This window comes from Pseudopipra pipra, chromosome 2 (assembly GCF_036250125.1).
Source record: "Pseudopipra pipra isolate bDixPip1 chromosome 2, bDixPip1.hap1, whole genome shotgun sequence".
Classification (NCBI taxonomy): domain Eukaryota; kingdom Metazoa; phylum Chordata; class Aves; order Passeriformes; family Pipridae; genus Pseudopipra; species Pseudopipra pipra.
In genome coordinates, this window is record NC_087550.1 from 115,143,970 (window position 1) to 115,162,627 (window position 18,658).

The following is an 18,658-nucleotide window of genomic DNA, read 5'->3' on the forward strand; positions in this document are numbered from 1 at the left end:
TTAGCATAAAATACCCCTTGGAAGGAAGTGTTTTGCAAAGGCAGGAAAGGTGGACTTTAAAGTTCTTTGTGGACAAACAAATGCAGAACAGGTTGGTTGCTTTACCTGCATACATTTCAGCTGGTATTCAGTCCCTGGCCTCACAACACTTTGCATCACTTTTAAGATTTAGCTCTTGTTAGACTTAATAATTGTGGGCTGGTGCTGCAGCTCACAGATCAGATGGAAAACCAATCTATCATAATGAAAAAAATGCGCAAAAAAGGAATTTTCTGTAAGATTACCCAACTGAACCAACTCCTTCTCCAGCTGTAAGTGTGGGAAGACTCCTTTAGCAGCAATACACAGAGTGGACTAAGGCTGCAGCCACAGCACCCTGACACTGGTGAACACCAAACACAGACTCTCTAAACTTATCAGATGGTAGAAGACTGCCTAGAAAATCAGTGGCAGAAATCCTTTTTGTTCAAAGTCCCAGGATTGTGCTTTGTCTGCCCTGCCATTGTTTCTTCTGGACATCTCACCCTCTCACCCCCTCTTTCACTTGTCTCCATGAAGTGCTGCAGCAACAAGGCCTAAGTATTATTACTTAGTAGTATTTTGGAGAAGTGGAGAAAAAAAAAAAGGCAATACAATTTTCCACCTTGGAGAGAGCTTTGAAAATAAACAGTCTCTAATTATTCATTATTTGCCTTGAGTGCAATAATTACTCCTATTAGAAAAGACAATACAAAACTGTTGCCAAAGTGGCTGACGTTTTAAATTACATTTTGAGAATGTCTGATAGCAACACAGCTTCTGATTTCTTCCCTCCAAATATAAAAAAGTTTTCCCTCACACTCTTCCATACCCAGAGAAATTGAGGGGAAATTTGCCTAAATTGTTCAAACAAGCCCTGAACATAAACTACCAGTCACAGGCATTTAGCATATTACACATTAACTGAATTAGGATATTTTGGTGTATTTTCCTAGAACACCCAGTGATAGCTACCTACAATACTTTCATGACCTTGAATAAATGAGATTTTCTTCATTACTGATGATTACAGGACATGAAAGGCACCTCTGGAAACGTGCTCTTTTCTAACATTAGTGTAGAACTTAACACACCCACACTCACTAACTAACTTGGGTGCTTTGCAAAGGAAGCAAACCTGGAACTAGATCAAATTTATCTAAAAATTATGAAGTGCAGCTTGGAAGGGGCCCCTGGAAGTCACTAAAACTAACTCATGGATCTGAACATCCTGTCTCAAGAAGGGACCTGATCCCAAAACCTTTCCTAGTCATCCTGTAAACAAGTTATCAGAAGGCAAACTGAAACTCTTTGCCTGAGTAAGTCTTAAAGGGTTTCACATATTGAGGAAAAAGCAAGTTTCTTTTCCAGCTACAGTGGAATAGCTGCAGCCATCTACCTAACTTTCCTCATTCTTGGTGTATCCTGGAGAATGAAAATGGTCCAAGGAGTGGTGTGGGATAAGCCAGTTCTTATTTGTAGCCAAGCCTCAATAATAACTTGGAGTTGTTCCCATGATTTTTGCATTCAGCAGGTACCAGTTTAACACCTTATAAAAACACGGATTTAATTTAATGTTAACACTAAGAAAGCATAAGGTCATTGCAAAGCTACACCGAATGGCCTTTTACATTTCCCTGTTTCTGAAGATTTATGCCCCCAGCAAATTCAGTTTGACTTATGCCCACGGACAGCCTTAAAAAGCTCCAAATAAATTACATTAATATAGTTGCTATGGAGGACAAGGCTGGCCTCCACAGGAAGCCAGTTAGGCAGCTTAATCCCTCACACTGCACCGACACTCACCACTCACAGTTGTGGTTCTCTGATGGAAGTAGAGTTAAATATGGAAACCACAAGCTGCGAAGGAGCGAACTCAGAATAACTGGCACATCCAGGAAAATGTCATCTGCCCCATGTGAGTGGAATGTGACAAATCAGTGTGTCTTGCCTCAGACAGTCATCTGACTCCTCAGGAAGCTCAGTTCCCGTGATGCTTGGTCAGACATATGCACGGAACGTGGACAGAGGGACGAGGAGGAAACGTCTTCCAGCACCAGTTGGGTCCGGTCATGTGCCCAAGCTCACGTTAATTCCAACTGCATTTCTCTCCAGCAGTTCTTCCTCTCCAGACAAGCCTGGCAGAACCCCTGAAGCGGCCAAACTATCTTCCAGGTAGCAATGTTAACGCTAAGGTGTTTTTATTATTATGGTTCCCCAATTATTTTTCCCAACAGAGGAGTGCTGTCACAGCAGTTCCCGTGCCCACCAGCTGGCTCCTATCCCCTGCTGACCATCACACCTCAGTCAATATGTCCTGTCAGAATGCTCCACTAATGGCTGCAGTGTGACAGGGACAGGAGGCAGCTCTGCACTTGCTAAAACTGCAACAAGGAAGCACAAGGAAGAGTGAAAGGCAGGAAAGCCTGGCCTGCAGTATTTGCCTAGTCACACTCTCCTGCCAGGTGCATTCAAAATGTGTCTTTCATCCCTGCACAGTACCTCCATTGAGCAACCCATATCAATATCTGGATTTTCTTCCACAGCAAGCTCAAAACTGACAATTCTGAACCCATTCACAATGGAGACATTGCAAAAAAATAAAATAAAACAAAAAAAGGCAGTTTTAAAAATGCCCTACAGCTACAACTTGGCCAGCTAGCATTTCTCTTCCTTGCCTCTATTCCCTGGCTGCATTAAGCACTCAAATCCTTACTATCTCTACCCTCTCTAACACAAATACTGGAGCTTAAAGAAGCACTGTCAGTCCTAGTCCTTTTCTCATGCAAATTTCAGGTGACACAAGGTTTTCCAGGGCATAAGCCACTCCTGTTTGGGACAGAGACTTGCATATGGGTGCACGTCCTTTCCCTCCTCTCCCACTTGTATGTTCTTGTGATGCCAAAGCAACGCCTGAACAACAAGGCAAGGAAACCCCAAACCCTTTGGTTTTAGCTACTCTTGGTAAGAGAAATGATGAAAGAGCGAGAAAGTTAACCAGCACAGTAAAATCAGCCAAAAGTTATCACGGAATCACAGAATATGCTGACTTGGAAGGGATCCACAAGGATCAGAGTCCAACTCTTAGCCCTGCACGGGACCATCTCCAAGAGCCATGAGCTCTTTCACATCTCCTTAGCAACTAATTAAAAAACTTATGCCTTTGTACTTCCACTGACAAAACCATTTGTTTAGAACCACATAAACACCACAAGTCTTAATGTGAAATGTGAATATGTCCCATTTTCACCTCAGCTCTTTCCTTGTGAATTTCCAAGAGGCTGAAGAGGCTCGATTTACATTTAGAGTAAAGCCTGCAAAAGTTAGTTGAAGAATCCATTTATCCACAATTTAGAGCAGGAACTACACAAAAATGAAGCTGCCTTAAAAACAGGGACTCATCTGATATAACTGTTGGGGAAACTGCACACACAGACAGATGTCTTGGGAAGATCATCTCTGTGAGAGGGAAGAACACAGTGAAGGTACCCAGAGCTGAGGGCTGATTCACTTCATGCCAGAAGACTGATGTAACACAGCTTTTTTTTTTTTTTTTTCTTCTTTTTTTCCCCCCTTTCTTTGAAGTGTGAATAGCTTGGAATTGCTCAAAAATACACTCTTCACACTCTATGAGTAACCACACTTTTCCCCATCAGGTAAGTGGCAAAGGTGTTCCTCTGAGACAGCAGGGGTTTCCTCACTCACCAGGTCCTCAGCAATATTTCTCTTACCTGCACACGGACTCACTGCAAAGCCCACTCTCCTCTGGGCTCTGTCAAATATTACATAGAAGCCTTCCATGACTGTAGCACCAATAACCAGAGCGTTTGTGGAGGAAGAGATGCCAAACCGGTAGCACTGCAAATTCTCCCCTATTCCGAGGATGGGTTGGATATAGAGCTATTAGAACAAACAAAAGATCCAGAGTGTAAGAAGTCACACCACACAGCAGTCAGAAGTTCAGTCCTCTTGGTTTTTATAGTCAAGCACTCAAAGCCCGCTGGAATTAGAGAATTAATAGGGGCAAAGGTTTCTGTGCAGGATTTAAAACTGGTCGAAGCTCACATGCAGGTGAGAGGTAAAGCTCTTGGATTATAAGCTTAAATTTGAACACAGTCAGTCACTATGTGAAGGTCAACAGCAAATTCACAAGAGCCCCTTTTTCCTGTATTTTCCATAAGGGAATGATAGCTGAGAAAGAACTTGGGATATGAACTCAAATGAGAGAATCATTTTATTATTTAAAAAATTATCAGATTGGAGTTGTTTCAGAGAGGATTCAGTATCAGCTTCAAGGTTCTAGATTTATAAATTCAAGTCACATTTTGCCCCCTGTCTCCTCAGGGAAGATGAATGACTGCCAAGCTACATGATCAATACAGAAAAAGCTTATCATAAGGCTTTACTATATTTCAAGTTAAAATGTACTTAATAGGTTCATTCTCTCCTTTGCTCCTGCTGTCCCCTGAGGTAAAAGACTGTATTAGTAATGTTAGAGGATACCAGCCTGCACTGCAAACCATAGTGGAAGGGGAAGCCAGAGAGGAAAAATAAAAGTAGCACATTATATTCTAAAAGCTGGGATGGAATATTAATAAAAGATAAACCAACAAAGTTACAGAAACTGGTGAAGAGCTCACAAAGGGTCACTGCCAAGATTTTCATATTCAGAAGAAGTGCTCCAACTCAAAATGCCACAAAAAACAAATCAATTTGCTTCCCAAAAGGAGAAGATCAAAATGAGCAGAGACATTCTGTATTGACATCTGATGTGGCTAAAGCTCATGAAAACAAAACAAAAACTTGCCTGTTTTTCCTGACAAATTGAAAAAATCATTCTCAACTACATGGACTGCACTGAAAGGGAAACTGCTTTTCTTTCTCAATTTTAGGTTTGAAAAGTTTGTTATTTTCCCTATTTAAAACCTGATTAAAAAAGATTTCCCTTGTATGCAATAAACCAGTTCTCCATTCCTGCTAAAAACAGCTCCTATTTTTTAAGAGCATGTGGTTTATGATAGTAAAAATAAATGCATAGTGAATAAACAAAGAAGGTTGAGACCTGTGGTAGGATAGAGATCCGAAACGACCTACTGGAGTTTTCATCCCTCAGGTAAATGGAGAGTTTGGGAAATAAGGACCAGGGTCTTTCAGTTTTATCCCAGCATGCAAGTTGGGAACCAGTCCAGAAACCAGAAGAGAATTCCTGTATCTATTAAAAAAAAAAAAAAGGGGGAAAAAAGAAAAAAAAGGTGATACTTACATATTACATACATTTTGATGGATTTTTTTTTTTTAAGTGAACACTACCACTATTTGATACTTCTTCCATTCCCGTGGAGAAATTCAAGCATGAACGCAAATCTGAGCTGCTTCTTTAAGGGTCAAAGCAAAAACCCAATCCCCAACACCCAAACTGAGGTGTGTCATAGCCCAGCACGACTTGGAAGAAGGGGGAAGAGGCAAAATCAAGGTCAGCCCCCCCTTTCCTCCCCGTTTGTGTCTCATTACTTTCACTGCTCCAATGAACATGTGTGAGGCATCAATGGGCTTTCAGTGTCTCCCCACCTCCTCTCTGACCAAACACCAAGGTTTTGAAGCAGCAGACACTTCATAAAAAACACAATCCAAAACACAAACCATGTGAATATGTAACGAAGCGACGACCCTTCCTCACATACCTCCAGCTTCTTGCTCAGCCTTCAGGGTTTTGAACCCAAGGGCTAAGCCAAAAATCTCCTGGCATCTAAGGGAATCAAGTCAATGGGAAGAAAGATGACCCTCTGCCTCTTTTGCTGCCCCGTCACTCAGTTCCAGTAAAAACTGACATGCCTTTGAAATAAGGCTGATTAACAGTACTTTGTAATATATCCATGGAACTAACAAAGCAAAAAGCAAACCCCTACAGAGCTTGTTTGGCCAAGACAAACATCTTGACTAATGCTGTTGCACCCTGAAGCTGACCTGCTGCCAGATCAGAGCAAAGACCTTCCTTGTTTTACTGCATTGCTTTGTGCTGGTTTTCATTCCCCCATGAAGCAGCATTCAAGGCAGTGTCTTGTTCTGAGCCTGCACAGCCAAAGCCTTCCATTTGGGTGAGAGAAAAAAAAAAGGATGGAATCCAGCCTCTTTGCTCTCCTCACTTGTATTTATCTGTGATATTGATTATTTTGTAAACATCAGCTCACACATTAGTTATATGGCATTGTACAGGTGACAGGTATTCAGCCCTCCCCACACACCTGCCAGTGAAATATTGGTTAGGGCTGCACAGAAACTTCATACTTTCAAGTGCTCATCTTTTTTCTTGGGTCAACAAGCACGGGCTCATGTAAACAAGGAGACTTAACCATCACAAACAGGCTGCTTTTACCCTTAAATCTCAATGCAAGCTTAAGTACATCCCTCAGCACAGGGTAGAACACTGCCTCTCACAGCTTAGTCCCAGGCCAGACCTGCTGAGAAATACAGTTCTCCTCTCTTTCCATTTTGTCTTGAAAAGCAGAGCTTGTGATCTGAGAAAAACTGCCAGACAGCACCTAGACTGGGCAGAGCAAGTGTATAAAGTGCTCTGCTTTAAGTCCCTGCTTTAATTTCCCATAAAGACTGCTTAATGCATTGCATTTCTTTGCCTTACTTCTGTATGCTGAAGCAATGCAGTGGGGAGATCTGAGTGTATGATACCTAAAGGGCTATTAAAATAAAGATTTTAAGTTTACTTGAACCTTCTTTTCTTCAGCTTATTAACTCAGCATTGTATTAACGCTGTGAGCAGGCACTGCTCTGACTTCAGATCAGTCAGGTGTAGAAGGTGCCACCCTTTTGTGGCTCATCTCTGCCCATCTATGAAAACCACCACCCTTCAAACCTACCAAGAGCAAACTGCAGCTATAGCTGCTCCCTAAAAGACTTCAGCCCAAATAAGTCTGGTTTAAAAAAAACACCTGTACCACCGAAGAGCACAAAGCTCACTGCCCTGTTTTTTAACGGAGCTGAATAAAGGAATGTGCCACACACAGTTATCCCAGAATATCTGAGGGGGAAGGGACATCTGGCTGGGAAGATCGTAACAACCAAACAGGAGCAGGGACTCCTTACTTAACCTGGTCCACCTGTGGTCAGAGAGGGCTGTCTGCCTAAAGCAGATGATTTTATGTTTCAGTGGTACATATCCTGCCAGAAGCACAGAGGACTAAGAGTACAGTTGTGATGCTGCAGTACAGTTGCTGAAAATACCCATTTTTCTGACACTGTTCCCACACAGCCGGAATCCAATCCTTACATCCCTATGACTACTTTCTTATTTAGTAGACTGCTTCCCTTTTTTTTTTTTTAGAGCTGTGAAAGTAAATTTTGAGGTGTGTGGAGGAAAAGGGGTACAGCAGGGAGGTCCCTGGGATTTAAAAAGAAACCCTGAAAAAGAAGAGTTAGTTTATGCATTTTTAATAGGAAGAGCAAAAACCATTGAGCAGAGTGAGTGAGCTGTTCCCCTCTAACACCTTATTGATCAGTCCACTATTCACATGCCATGTCCTGACCAGCAGCAGACTGTGAGCCACTGGGACCCACTTCATGGGATGCCCCATCCACAAGGTACCATTACAGGGGCTCTGGGGTGGCTTCTGTCAATCCCCCCCCATCGACTGAAATTGTACATGTCAATACTTCAGTGTTTTGCAAAGAGAAGAACTTGTAACTGGTACATTTATTTCAGATATTGGACACCTGCAGGCAGTGAAGAACACTTCATGCCAAATCTCTGCTCTCCATCAGGAAAAGGACCTCAGTCTTGAATTATCAGCACACAAGAAAATACTCTGTCTTTTGGGAAGCTGTTTACTGTATTTCCTGTGATTTGCTACTGTCTGATTGTGAATCCACGACAAAAATGACAAAATTGTTCACACTGAAATACTTGGGATTTATTCTCCATCTTTAACCTTGTTGTTCTCTTCCCTGTATTGAACAAAAATTTATGAATAGTTTTTATTAACCAGAAAATGCTGCTTCAGCTACTCTACATGCAGAGAACCATCCCCATGCCCTACTTCTAAAGCCCACTCTATTTCCAAAGAAAGATGCTTTTGAACATAAATAATTCAATAATGAAGGTCAAAAGCAGCTTTATTGATAGGAATAATCCTAATGAATGGCATTTATTCTAGACAGCAATAAGCATTATACTTGGAAAGGAATTGCTTGCAGCAGCAGGTTCTTCTACTTTAGAAACACTCTGTTTTGAATGAAAGGACTGATTTTTGCACTCTTAATACTTTGAATCAGAGCAACAGGGATTATGTCTGTGTTTCTGAAATGCTCAGAACAAAATACCCTGTCTCTGCCCTATTTTTGATGCATTTCAATACAAATACTTTTGCCTGTACTTGAACCCCCCTTTTCCCTCCTCCCTTTCCCTTTTCACCTCTTCCTTTCCCTTTCCCCTTTCCATCAGTCATTTCTCACTTATTAACAGGACTGGACCAGGTAAGATTCTGCTCCCCTCAGGTTTAAAACCTATGACTTGCAAGGCAGGCAGCGAAGATGACACTCCTTTCAAAGATCACGGGATCATTCAAGAGGAATCTCACATTTTGGGCAGATTTAACACCATCAGCTTACCAGGGACGTTCGAGCTATTGCCTGCACCACAGCACTGAAGACTTTCTCTGGCAGACGAAGGAGTGTGGTTCCACTGTCCACTATTGCTTTATCAGCATTGTACTGGGGAGTGGAGAAAAAAAAAAAAAAAAAGGAGACTGTAGTTACTGTAATGCAGATTCCACTGTTTCATAACCATAACAAAGCTGTTCCTTTCCTTTTTTTTGTTTTTGGCAGCTGGCTTCCCAGACCTGCATGTCATCCCTGTCAGCAGCCCTCTCCAGCTGATAGCTTGAATTCAAATGAAGTCTGAGAGCAAAAGCAAGATACCATCAGCTTAGACACAAGAGTGAGTTTATCTGCAGCACTCAGGAAATTGCTGTGTGCCACCACAGCTGGTGCAAGTGGCCAAAACACGCTGGAAAAAGAAGTAAAGCCCAGCCCCTCTCAGAGGGGGCAAAGGCACTTTCATGTTCAGTACAGACAGGTGCTAAGCACACATGTCTAAGCCTTCAATCAAGGTCTCTGCCACCATGAACACAACTCACTACAGTCTAGACACTGTTTTAGTGGCTGGCATATTGAATTCAAGCGTAGCCAGAGAAAATTAGGCCTTATTGTGTGTCAGTACTGGCTCAAGAGTACAAACACCACACCTTTCTCCCTTGGCTGCTGAAAAACACTGAAACACAGACAAAAGCAAGCACAAAGAAACTTCAAGTTTCAGTCTTGCTGCCTCAAAATCTGCACAAAACCCCCCTCCAAGTGAATATTTCTCTTATTATTAAAACCCTAACCCTCAGACTAAGAGATTTCAGCAAGTGTCAGATACAGTAAACAAGATAAAAACTTTTTAAGAAGTAGAACTTTTTCCTTGAACTCCTTAGAAACTAGGGGGGGGGTAAGAAAAAGTAGCAGTGACAGCTGTTTGTATTAATTACTTTTGTTGCCAGCTTAGGCAGCAGCATTAATATAACTGAACAGTGACATGTTTATGGCATAATCATAGGACACAAGATAATATACAGCATAAGCTACTTAGGAAGAAGTCAGACAGCAAGTAAATTTAAAATACTTTGGTTTAGATGTTATCAAGTCACATGGACATGGAGTCCCTTTAGTGAAGTGACAAAAATAAAACCCACCAAAAAGTAAAAAAGTAGGTCTGAGAGCTATTTCTTTATTATTTCTTTTTTGGAAGAGCTGCTATAGGCTGCCATGCTGAGCTGACAGAAAAGCAAACAGGAAACCATTTATTATACACTCATAAACTTCTTTATATTTCTATCATACACTTCTAGATAGTGGAGAGAAATGTCAAGGCCTTGTGGAGTCCATTGTAACAGACATGTACCACAAATACACGATCACTGCCATCCTTGGAAAACAAGCAGTTAGGAGGGTCAACCACTGACATAACCCATGGAAAATGCTGGGAGTAGTGGGATGGCTCAGCTAGGGACTAGGATTTTCATGCTGTGTACAGAGTGCTGGCAGCAACTTGCCTTCTTGGCCTTCCTGGTTAATATTTACCAGGGCAGCCTAAGCAGAGGGCACTGCCAGCAGCTCAGGACTTCTCCCAGCCCCAGCCTGCTGGGCTCAGGGACACAGCTGTGCTCTAACACTGGACAGATTCCCAGCACTGAAGCAAGGGGACAACTTTTTTTCCCTGGCAAGGAAAGGAGCAGCCTCTGGTGAAGGTTACAAATAATGTTCCATTTCCTAGAAAACAACTGAGAGGAGAGAGGGCGCATAGTTCACCGTCCCATGCAGTGATTCATGCATCCTCTGCAAGCTCCTAACCAGCCAAACTTTAATCACACCAGCTCCGTTTCACTGTTTTTCCTCTAAATTTTTTGTGGGGTGATTGCCTGCGCTCAAGGGAGGCACAGTCCTTGTGCATAGGTGACCAGCGTGCTGTGCTAACACACACACAGTGTGAAAGCAAACCCTGGCTCAGAAAACAGCAACAATAACAGGAAACTTTTGTAACACACCGCTGGATTTTTAAGTGAGTGGTTTTCTGGAAACAGGACGGATTAAACCATTAGTGCAAGGGCTACACCTTCAAAAACATGTTGACTGTTTTCAAAGGCAAGAAAGAAAAGCAAACATTTCTGTTAAGAGGACCAGAGGTTTTGCTTTCCTAGCAGCACAACAGAGAAAAGCATTTAAATAGACCTTGTTTTGCTTATTAAGTTGAAAGATGCTGTGACTAATTCTAAATAATTTATATGGCAATATGATTTCCATATTTTGTATGAAAATATAATATTTATGCACGTGTAATATTTTAATCATGAATTTCACTTAACTTATAAGAACTATAAAACCTTCAGAATTATCATGTCTGACATGGTTTAACCCCAGCCAGCACAACATCCAAATGATTTCCAGCTAAGAGCACAACTACAAGATAAAATTAGAATGTCTAACGAAATCGGGGCATGAAAATTACAGAACTAAAATCAAAACATGAACAGCAACAAGCAACAGCGAGAAACAGATAAAACACACAGATATACAGACATCCTTCACAAAAAAAAAAAAGAAATGGCTTTGGAATAAAAATTGCAACAACACAGAACATTATTCTTAATAAAAACAGAAAATATATCCATCAGGAATAATAACTGGCAAGGCATAAGAGATCAAAAGTAGTTTACAAAAATATGAAATAAAAAGGGAGGGACAGGATGAGAACTTTATGGAGCATCCCAGGATAACAGCTGCCACTGCCATCATGAATTATGTACTCAGACAGCTCTACAAGGGTCAGTCCAAAATCTCCCCTTTTCTTTGTTTGACCAGAACTGCTTTAAACCCATTTGAATTGATTTTGCTGTAGGAAAACCACATGCTGTAGTTGTTTAAAGACTCTTGTCTCCTTGAATCATTGCACCATCTTCAGTGTTCAGACACCTTTGTTACAGCTGGAACAACCCAAGAGGCTGAGTCCTCCCAAACCACAGCAGCCTGATTCTCAGTGGACTGTTGGCTTAAAAATTATAGCTTAGTTTCCAAATTACTGGAATATTATCAATGAGTTTTAAAGTCCTCTGTGAGGCAATTTTAGCATGTTTGATGCACACCCTGAATTTCACACGGCTCACTCATTTCTTTTCAAAGTTACCAGTTATCAGAGGAGACCGTGATACACATCTGCTTGCAAAGACCCAAACTGATCAATCAGATGGGTCTTTTCTCAACCAAACTTGCATTTTATATAGACTGAAACACAGAATGGCAAATACCTCTCTGCAGTCCAGTTGGAGGTTCTGACCCCCAACCTCCAGTTTGAGAATTTCCACCTGGTAATACCACTCCTCTTTGATGGGTGTGTACCAAATATCCCCCGTGTACAGACTTGGTTCAATTCCACCCAGGACCTGAGGGAAAGGAGAAAACAATCAGCATGCTTCAAAATCCCAGAGGTTTAGCTTTGGGCCAAGTACATGCAGAAAGGGGAATATTTAATTGTGATACTCAAGGCATCGAAATTTTAATTTAGCATCATTGGTAAGGATTTTAGTGACAAGTTCATTGTCGATAATAAAGCAATATGAAACATCTAGACATTAAATAGATTGTGCCTCAGTCAAACAGAATTCCCATACTGGGCCAAATTACTAGCATCTTTATCTAAAAGCTCACACTGACTTTATTATGAAAGCTCCACGGTTTAAAATCAAAACAGAATCTTCAGGGCAATGTATAAAACGGGCAATGTATAAAAATGGGACAGAATATTAAACTTACACATGATGAATTTGCTTTATCAGATCAGAAAAGCTTTAATACTGTTCAAGAGCATTTCATTTTTATTACACACATCCAAAATGGAATTTGACCATCTTGTCACTGATATCACTATTGGCTTCCATCAAAACTGAGGTTCAGGATGACTGGGAGCATCGTGGACTCTCAGACTTTGTACTGAACTAACTTAAGTGAATTCTCTCTTGGGCTTCACCTACATGAATAACACTTACAGTATGTGAATTCACTGCAAAATAACTATTTGTGATCAATGCCTGTGCTGATATACTTATTTCAGCATAATTTGGGAACAGTCATTCCAGCTCCCAGTTCTAGATACATAATGGCCAATTCTTGGTCCCACTAAAACTGATGGAAAGACTTTCCAGAGTAACAACAAGCAGAAGATCTCATCTTCAGATTTTTTCCTTTAGTATGTTGTCAACAACAACCACTGAAAAAAAAAGACCCTTGATTCCTCTCCCCCTTTTCACATGATGTAAAAAAAAAAATTACTGTAACATTTTGATGAGATTAAACAAGTTTATCAGCTGAGTAAGGGACTACTCAGTTTGAGAAAGGTAGCAGAATCTGCCCTGAGGAAACACCACAACATTTATGTTTTCCTTTGTTAAAAGAAGAAAGGTTTGCTCAGATTTGAGAGAGAAAAAAAAAAGAATTGAGAATGAAAATAAATAAGACGCTTCAGTTTTGCCTAAGGGCTTAACTTTTCCTTAAAAAAACCCAGAAAACATAATATATTTAAACATTAAATTTGGCAGAAGTAAAATAGTCACAGAAAAGAGGGGGAGAGATTAACAAAGATACATCTTCCCTCTCCGATTGACAGATACCCACAAGACTACCTCCGTTGGTACCACTTCCAGAAACAGGGAGTCCAGCACCACACATCTGCAAGGAGAAGATGTTGGGGATCTTTGCCTGCCTCACAAGAGAATCAAAGAACGTCTCCACAGAACTTGAAGGCTTGAAGGTGTCGAAAAACAAAACAAAAAGACCAAAAGAATTGCAGGATTCATTAAAAAGCTGCTTTGCAGAAATCAGCAAATCATTCAAACAAGACCACTTTTTCACGAGTAAATTGAATTTCTGACAACAAGGTGATGAAAGTTCTAGATATAATAAGTCATTAAAAACCCAGCATCTGTCATTTTTCTGTTTCTGTTGTTTTCAAAAACATTTTTACTCTTGACCACTGTCACTGTGGCTGCCACCAAATCCCTAAAGCACAGGAGTAATTTTCAATTGCAGTTTTCAAACTCAAACAGTGGTTTCAGGCACAAACTCTCACCGATGCTTTCTGGTAGGAAAAGGCTTTGGGTTATTAGAACAGACAAATGTAACTTGCCCTTCACGCTTTTCCATGGTTAAAAAGGCAAAATTTTAAGGTCAAGATTTTCAGTTTTTCAAAATATTTTAATTCTAATAAACTTCTTATTCAATGGCCCGTTAATTCCTCTTATTTCTTTTGAAGAAACTTCATGTCCAAGCACGTTCACTTCAACTGACTGTGGCCAACAGGTTCTTCCCTACACTGCATGCCGTGCTTTGCTTTGCAGTTATTCAGAGTATTGCAACCTCACTGTAATTCAGATTTCTGAGCACGTAGGTCTCATGATGGGCAGAGACCCTGGCAAGCGTGAGGGGCCAAGGGCTCTTACTACACAAAGACAGAGCAGCCCCAGAAGTCAACAACTCTTAAGTCTTTGGAAGAAGGGAAAAATCAACGCCCTGAGTACACTATTTGCCCAAACCAGAGTCTGAAGAGCAGCTCTTCCCTTCCTGTTGACAGTACATGTCAAGTCAACAGCAGAAATCAATACAAGGCTCACACAACCCTCGAATAAAGCAGAGTTGTCAGGCAGTATTGAATCATTTGTTCTAACTGGAGAGATCTCACTTTGTGATGTGTAAATTGAAAACTATGACTATGAGGCATTCCAATCACATTTTCAGTTTTAGATTATAAGGCTATAAGCTTTAGCCTATAAATTTTGGGGTTTAATTTAAACTTCTACCTCAATTTCCCACCCCCAGAAGACCGTGATGTGCTTAGCTCTATGTTCAGGGAAACACTGTGGCTAATATTTGCTATGAAATTATCCATCTATCCCCTCCATCCCAACTTCTACTTGATGAACAGAGAATGTCTTACAATGAACTGCCAAGGGCTTTGCCAAGTACGTTCATCAGTCCATGGACAAGTCTTGAGGATTGTCATCAGTGCCCTAATAACAACCTTCACACATATCAGAAGACTTTAGACCCGTACTCTGGTACTACAAGCTCTGTAAAAGCTTATTCATTCCAGAGGAGCTAAAATCGGAGTTTTCATCACCAAAAAAAACCCCGAAATCCTCACATGGGAATGCGGCACCATCACAAACCAATGAATTCTTTCAGGAACAACCATAAAAGATCCAGGAAAGAGTGGCTGGAAGGGAGGGAGTCTAATGCTGACAGATCATCTGCACACTTTATTTTAATTGTCACATTTCTGTTTATTGTCACTGTGGAAGACAATCACTGGGGAAAGGATGATTTACCTTGGCTAAGGCGTCGTAGGCAAGGCCAAGAATCCCGTGCCATTTAACCCCGGGTAAGAAGAAGTTCTCTGACTCCAGGATGGTGGCAATGTTGATGGTGTAGCTGCCATAGATTCCTTTGGGCATAGTAATGACATCTGTACCCAGCACTCCAGTCCAGCTTCCTTGACTGTACTTAACTGTGACTTCAATCCCTTCAGATCTGTACGTGCTTGACCTTTAAAAGGAAAAGATACACTTATGCACAAGCTGTTCATCCTCGATGCAAGACAGAATATATTCCATCTCAATTTTGCCCAGAGACAGAGAAAAAAAATTAAGCCTGCAAAATATATATGCATACTGTCTGTAAAAGCTGTAAAATGCAGAAATAATAAAATCTCAAGGCCCTGTTTTTATCCAGAAGCCATCAATAACTCAACTCAAAAAACCTCCTTTTTTTTTTTTTTTTTTTTTTTAAATCTAAGGTATTATGTCACCTGGTGCAGCGTGTCCCTGACTCAGACTGGTCCATCACAATAGGAGCAACGCTCTAACTGGAGAAAGAACATCTTAAGTGGTGTTAGGAAATGAAAAGTTGCTGAATTCAAATAAAAAAACTGAAATGCCAAGCTAACTGAATAGCTGTAGACTAACACCTCATTAATATTCTTAAAAGATCCATTTTGGGTAAATTGAATGTTATTGTGAGTATCAGCAGTAAGACAGAGGCTTTCTAAATCTGCAGTTTGGTCTATCTATCAGGAAGCAAGCAAACTTGGATATTATTAACAAATGATTCACTGACTTGGAGGAGGAAAGGAAGGAATTCTTTCCAGACCAGAGTAGCAAATGCAAAGGAGTAGTTAAGTATGACAAGCAAAGGAAGGAACAGAATCCTGTTTAGAAGACTTAACACAAACATTAGAAGAAATCTCAATAGATTTTTCCATTTAAAATCCTGTAATCCCTAAATACGGCAATCATATTCCACCCACGTCGTACCAAAGAGCTACAAAACTTTTAGATCCCTCACAATTTATCTTGGACTCATTCCTTGGCATATAGCTTCCCCTTTTGAAGACACAGGTGACCACACCCAGTTCACCTGAACAGACTTTTCTCTTGACATCTTTTTAAAAAGTAAATTGGGGGGGATGTAAAATAATTTTATAACACCACTTTTACAAGTGTGTAGAACAAGAGAAAGGGTAGGTGATTTATCAGGTGTGGATCTTTTTATCAACCCAGCTTTAATCTAACATCTGCTCTGACAGAAACATCCACATGAAGTGGCTTCACACCCCCCTGCACCCGAGCTCACCAGCACAAAATCCGTCTGGTTTTGCCTATTATGGGGAATAACCTTTGGATGGCAACACAGACAAGTTCCATCCATTCAAATGCCTCATCCTGAGGGACAATTTGGCCACGTGGACCACACAACTGACTCTTTTCCTGGAAAAGGGAGGAAGAGAAGCCAGGCTCTAACCCAAAGTGGGTTTTGATAGTCCCAAGACTCAACCTTTCAAGGGTTAACATCCCAGACAACAGAAATACATGAGATAATATTTCAAAAGGCATGAATTCCAGAGGTAGTTACTACATGTGTCTGGTTATTTCTACTGCTGTTTTACTTGCTGTGTAATTCTGCAATTGTATGATACACAAAGGAACATCTCTGCTCAGGCAGGGCCGTCAGAACACCTCTGTGATACTGGCAGTACATTTTATAAATCAAAATAGAGTCTGAATAATTAGTGACATAAGATAAGCTGGGGGGGGTGCAGGAAAGGAAAGGGAAAACACAGGGTTCTTCGTGTAGAAAAGTGTCTGGCCCGGCAAGAGAAGAGGAAACATCTGAAATCAGAGAGAAAACTGAGTGCTGGGAGAATAAAGTGAAGCAAATCTGCAAATACAGAAGGTGTGTGACTGGCAACAGCAGCAGCACACAGCTCTTGTTCCATAAGCAGTGACAGCCCGATGGATGAGCTGTGGGCCAGGACACAGAAAAAATGGGCTCATGAACTTTCCTGTGGAAAGGCAGGACAAGTCACCTCCTCACCCTTTGTGCCTCGGCTTTCCCACCTGTAGAAATGGATATGAAGATGCTCATCTCATTTGTAAACCTCACAAATATCACATTAAAGACAAGACCCTATTATTTCCTTCAAGGAGCAAAATACCTAGCATGGGAAGGGATCTCACATAATTCTCGTGGCACTAAATTATATTCTGTTCTGCAAAACCACTTCCTGCTCCATCTTCTTGCCTGTAATCAGCCACTCTGATTTCTTCACCTTTCCACCTCACTGATCTAGAAGAAGATATCTTCTTTAGAGGTCAAAACTAGAGACTTGTTGTAATTCATGGGCTGAGTGTTTTAAAACAAACAGACAGCACAAAAAGGGAGAAAAATTACAAACAAGCTGTTTTGGCTGTGATAAGAAGGAAGAAATTCAACTCTTCCAGCAGAACAGAGTGCAACTTAGCCAGAGGCAAGGGAAAAGGTCTCCTAGACCATGGTGCTGTAGTGACCCTACTCCCTTCTCTCTCCCTTTCCCATTTTTTATCTTCCCTCCAGAGCAGCCAACAGAAACATGGCCCTCAAACCTCAAATGGATCTCAAGCCTCAGTAGTGGTTAATTTTCTCTTGCAGAGTTACTCCTCATTACTAGCATATAGCATTGAACAAAACAAATAAGGAAACAAATGAAATGACCAAAATGTTATTTCTCATGTCATGATTCCTCTGAAGGAAGCTCAACGTTGCAACAGCAAATCCACTACATGCAGGAAGCCCTGCTTAACACCCACCTTGCCAAACAATTTTAGGACAAAGCAAATGTGAAAACATAACATAAATTATTGATTTTTAACCAAGAAGTCCCATTTGATTTGCAGGGCTTCTGGAAGAAGCTTATAATTCACCCCAAACCACAACCTGTACAGTGTACACAACCAAACTCAGAGCATCACAATGCAAGGCAGTTTATTTTGCTTGCTGGTATATAACTGATTGTATTACCTCAATTTATTGCCTTTATTTTTCTTACCTCCCTATCTCTTGAAAAGATCAACTCTTGAGCAGCTTGCTCCTGAACCTTCACATGGTGAGGCAGTAGTTCTCAAACTGAAATAAAACTGGATGCTGTTGCTGAATACTGAAAGCCCTGGGTTTGTCATGTTGACATATTGCTGCAGAGCCATCACAGATAAGTTGGGTTCAACTGTAAAAACCCCTTTATATGTCTGTTTAAGTATCTCTTTTATCATAAGTAGTGTATTCAACAAAACTACTTGTTATTTTGAGCAGCATGAGAAACAAGCACCGTGATTTCTTTTCCGTTCAGGACAAATTGGGCTGTTTCGCAAAACCTTATACATTGTGGTGACTTATAGAGCATGATTATCACAGCAAACTCAGAACTTTTCACAGCAAAGTTTTGTCAGAGCCACTCAAAAGCCCAAGTTGTAAGAGTTCATGATAACAGCTTTACTCAATTTGTACAGAAAGAGGTAGATAATTAAACTGCAGAGTTATACAACACAGATTATACGATACATGACATCATTTAACGAGCTAGTTCTAAAATTGCTCCAGGAGGGCTCTTTCTGAAAAACACACCCTTTGGGTCCTTTGAAACAAAGATAATGCCTTTCCTATGCACCCTCCTCAATTTCAGTCAAAAAACACTCATGCATTCCATTTCAGATTATGATCATCGGAATAAAAT

At 40.8% G+C, this 18,658-nt stretch overlaps 1 protein-coding gene across 1 annotated transcript in view; it reads right to left on the reverse strand.

The window, feature by feature from the left end:
* The window catches only part of BACE2 (beta-secretase 2), a 48,381-nt gene that overhangs the window by 1,881 nt on the left and 27,842 nt on the right, over positions 1-18,658 (reverse strand). The window contains exons 3-8 of the mRNA XM_064647043.1: positions 14,943-15,159; positions 13,234-13,362; positions 11,871-12,005; positions 8,638-8,739; positions 5,081-5,230; positions 3,750-3,918 (exon numbers count right to left, since the gene is read on the reverse strand). Of these exons, the coding sequence (XP_064503113.1) occupies positions 3,750-3,918; positions 5,081-5,230; positions 8,638-8,739; positions 11,871-12,005; positions 13,234-13,362; positions 14,943-15,159 (902 nt within the window). The remainder of the gene's footprint in view (positions 1-3,749; positions 3,919-5,080; positions 5,231-8,637; positions 8,740-11,870; positions 12,006-13,233; positions 13,363-14,942; positions 15,160-18,658) is intronic.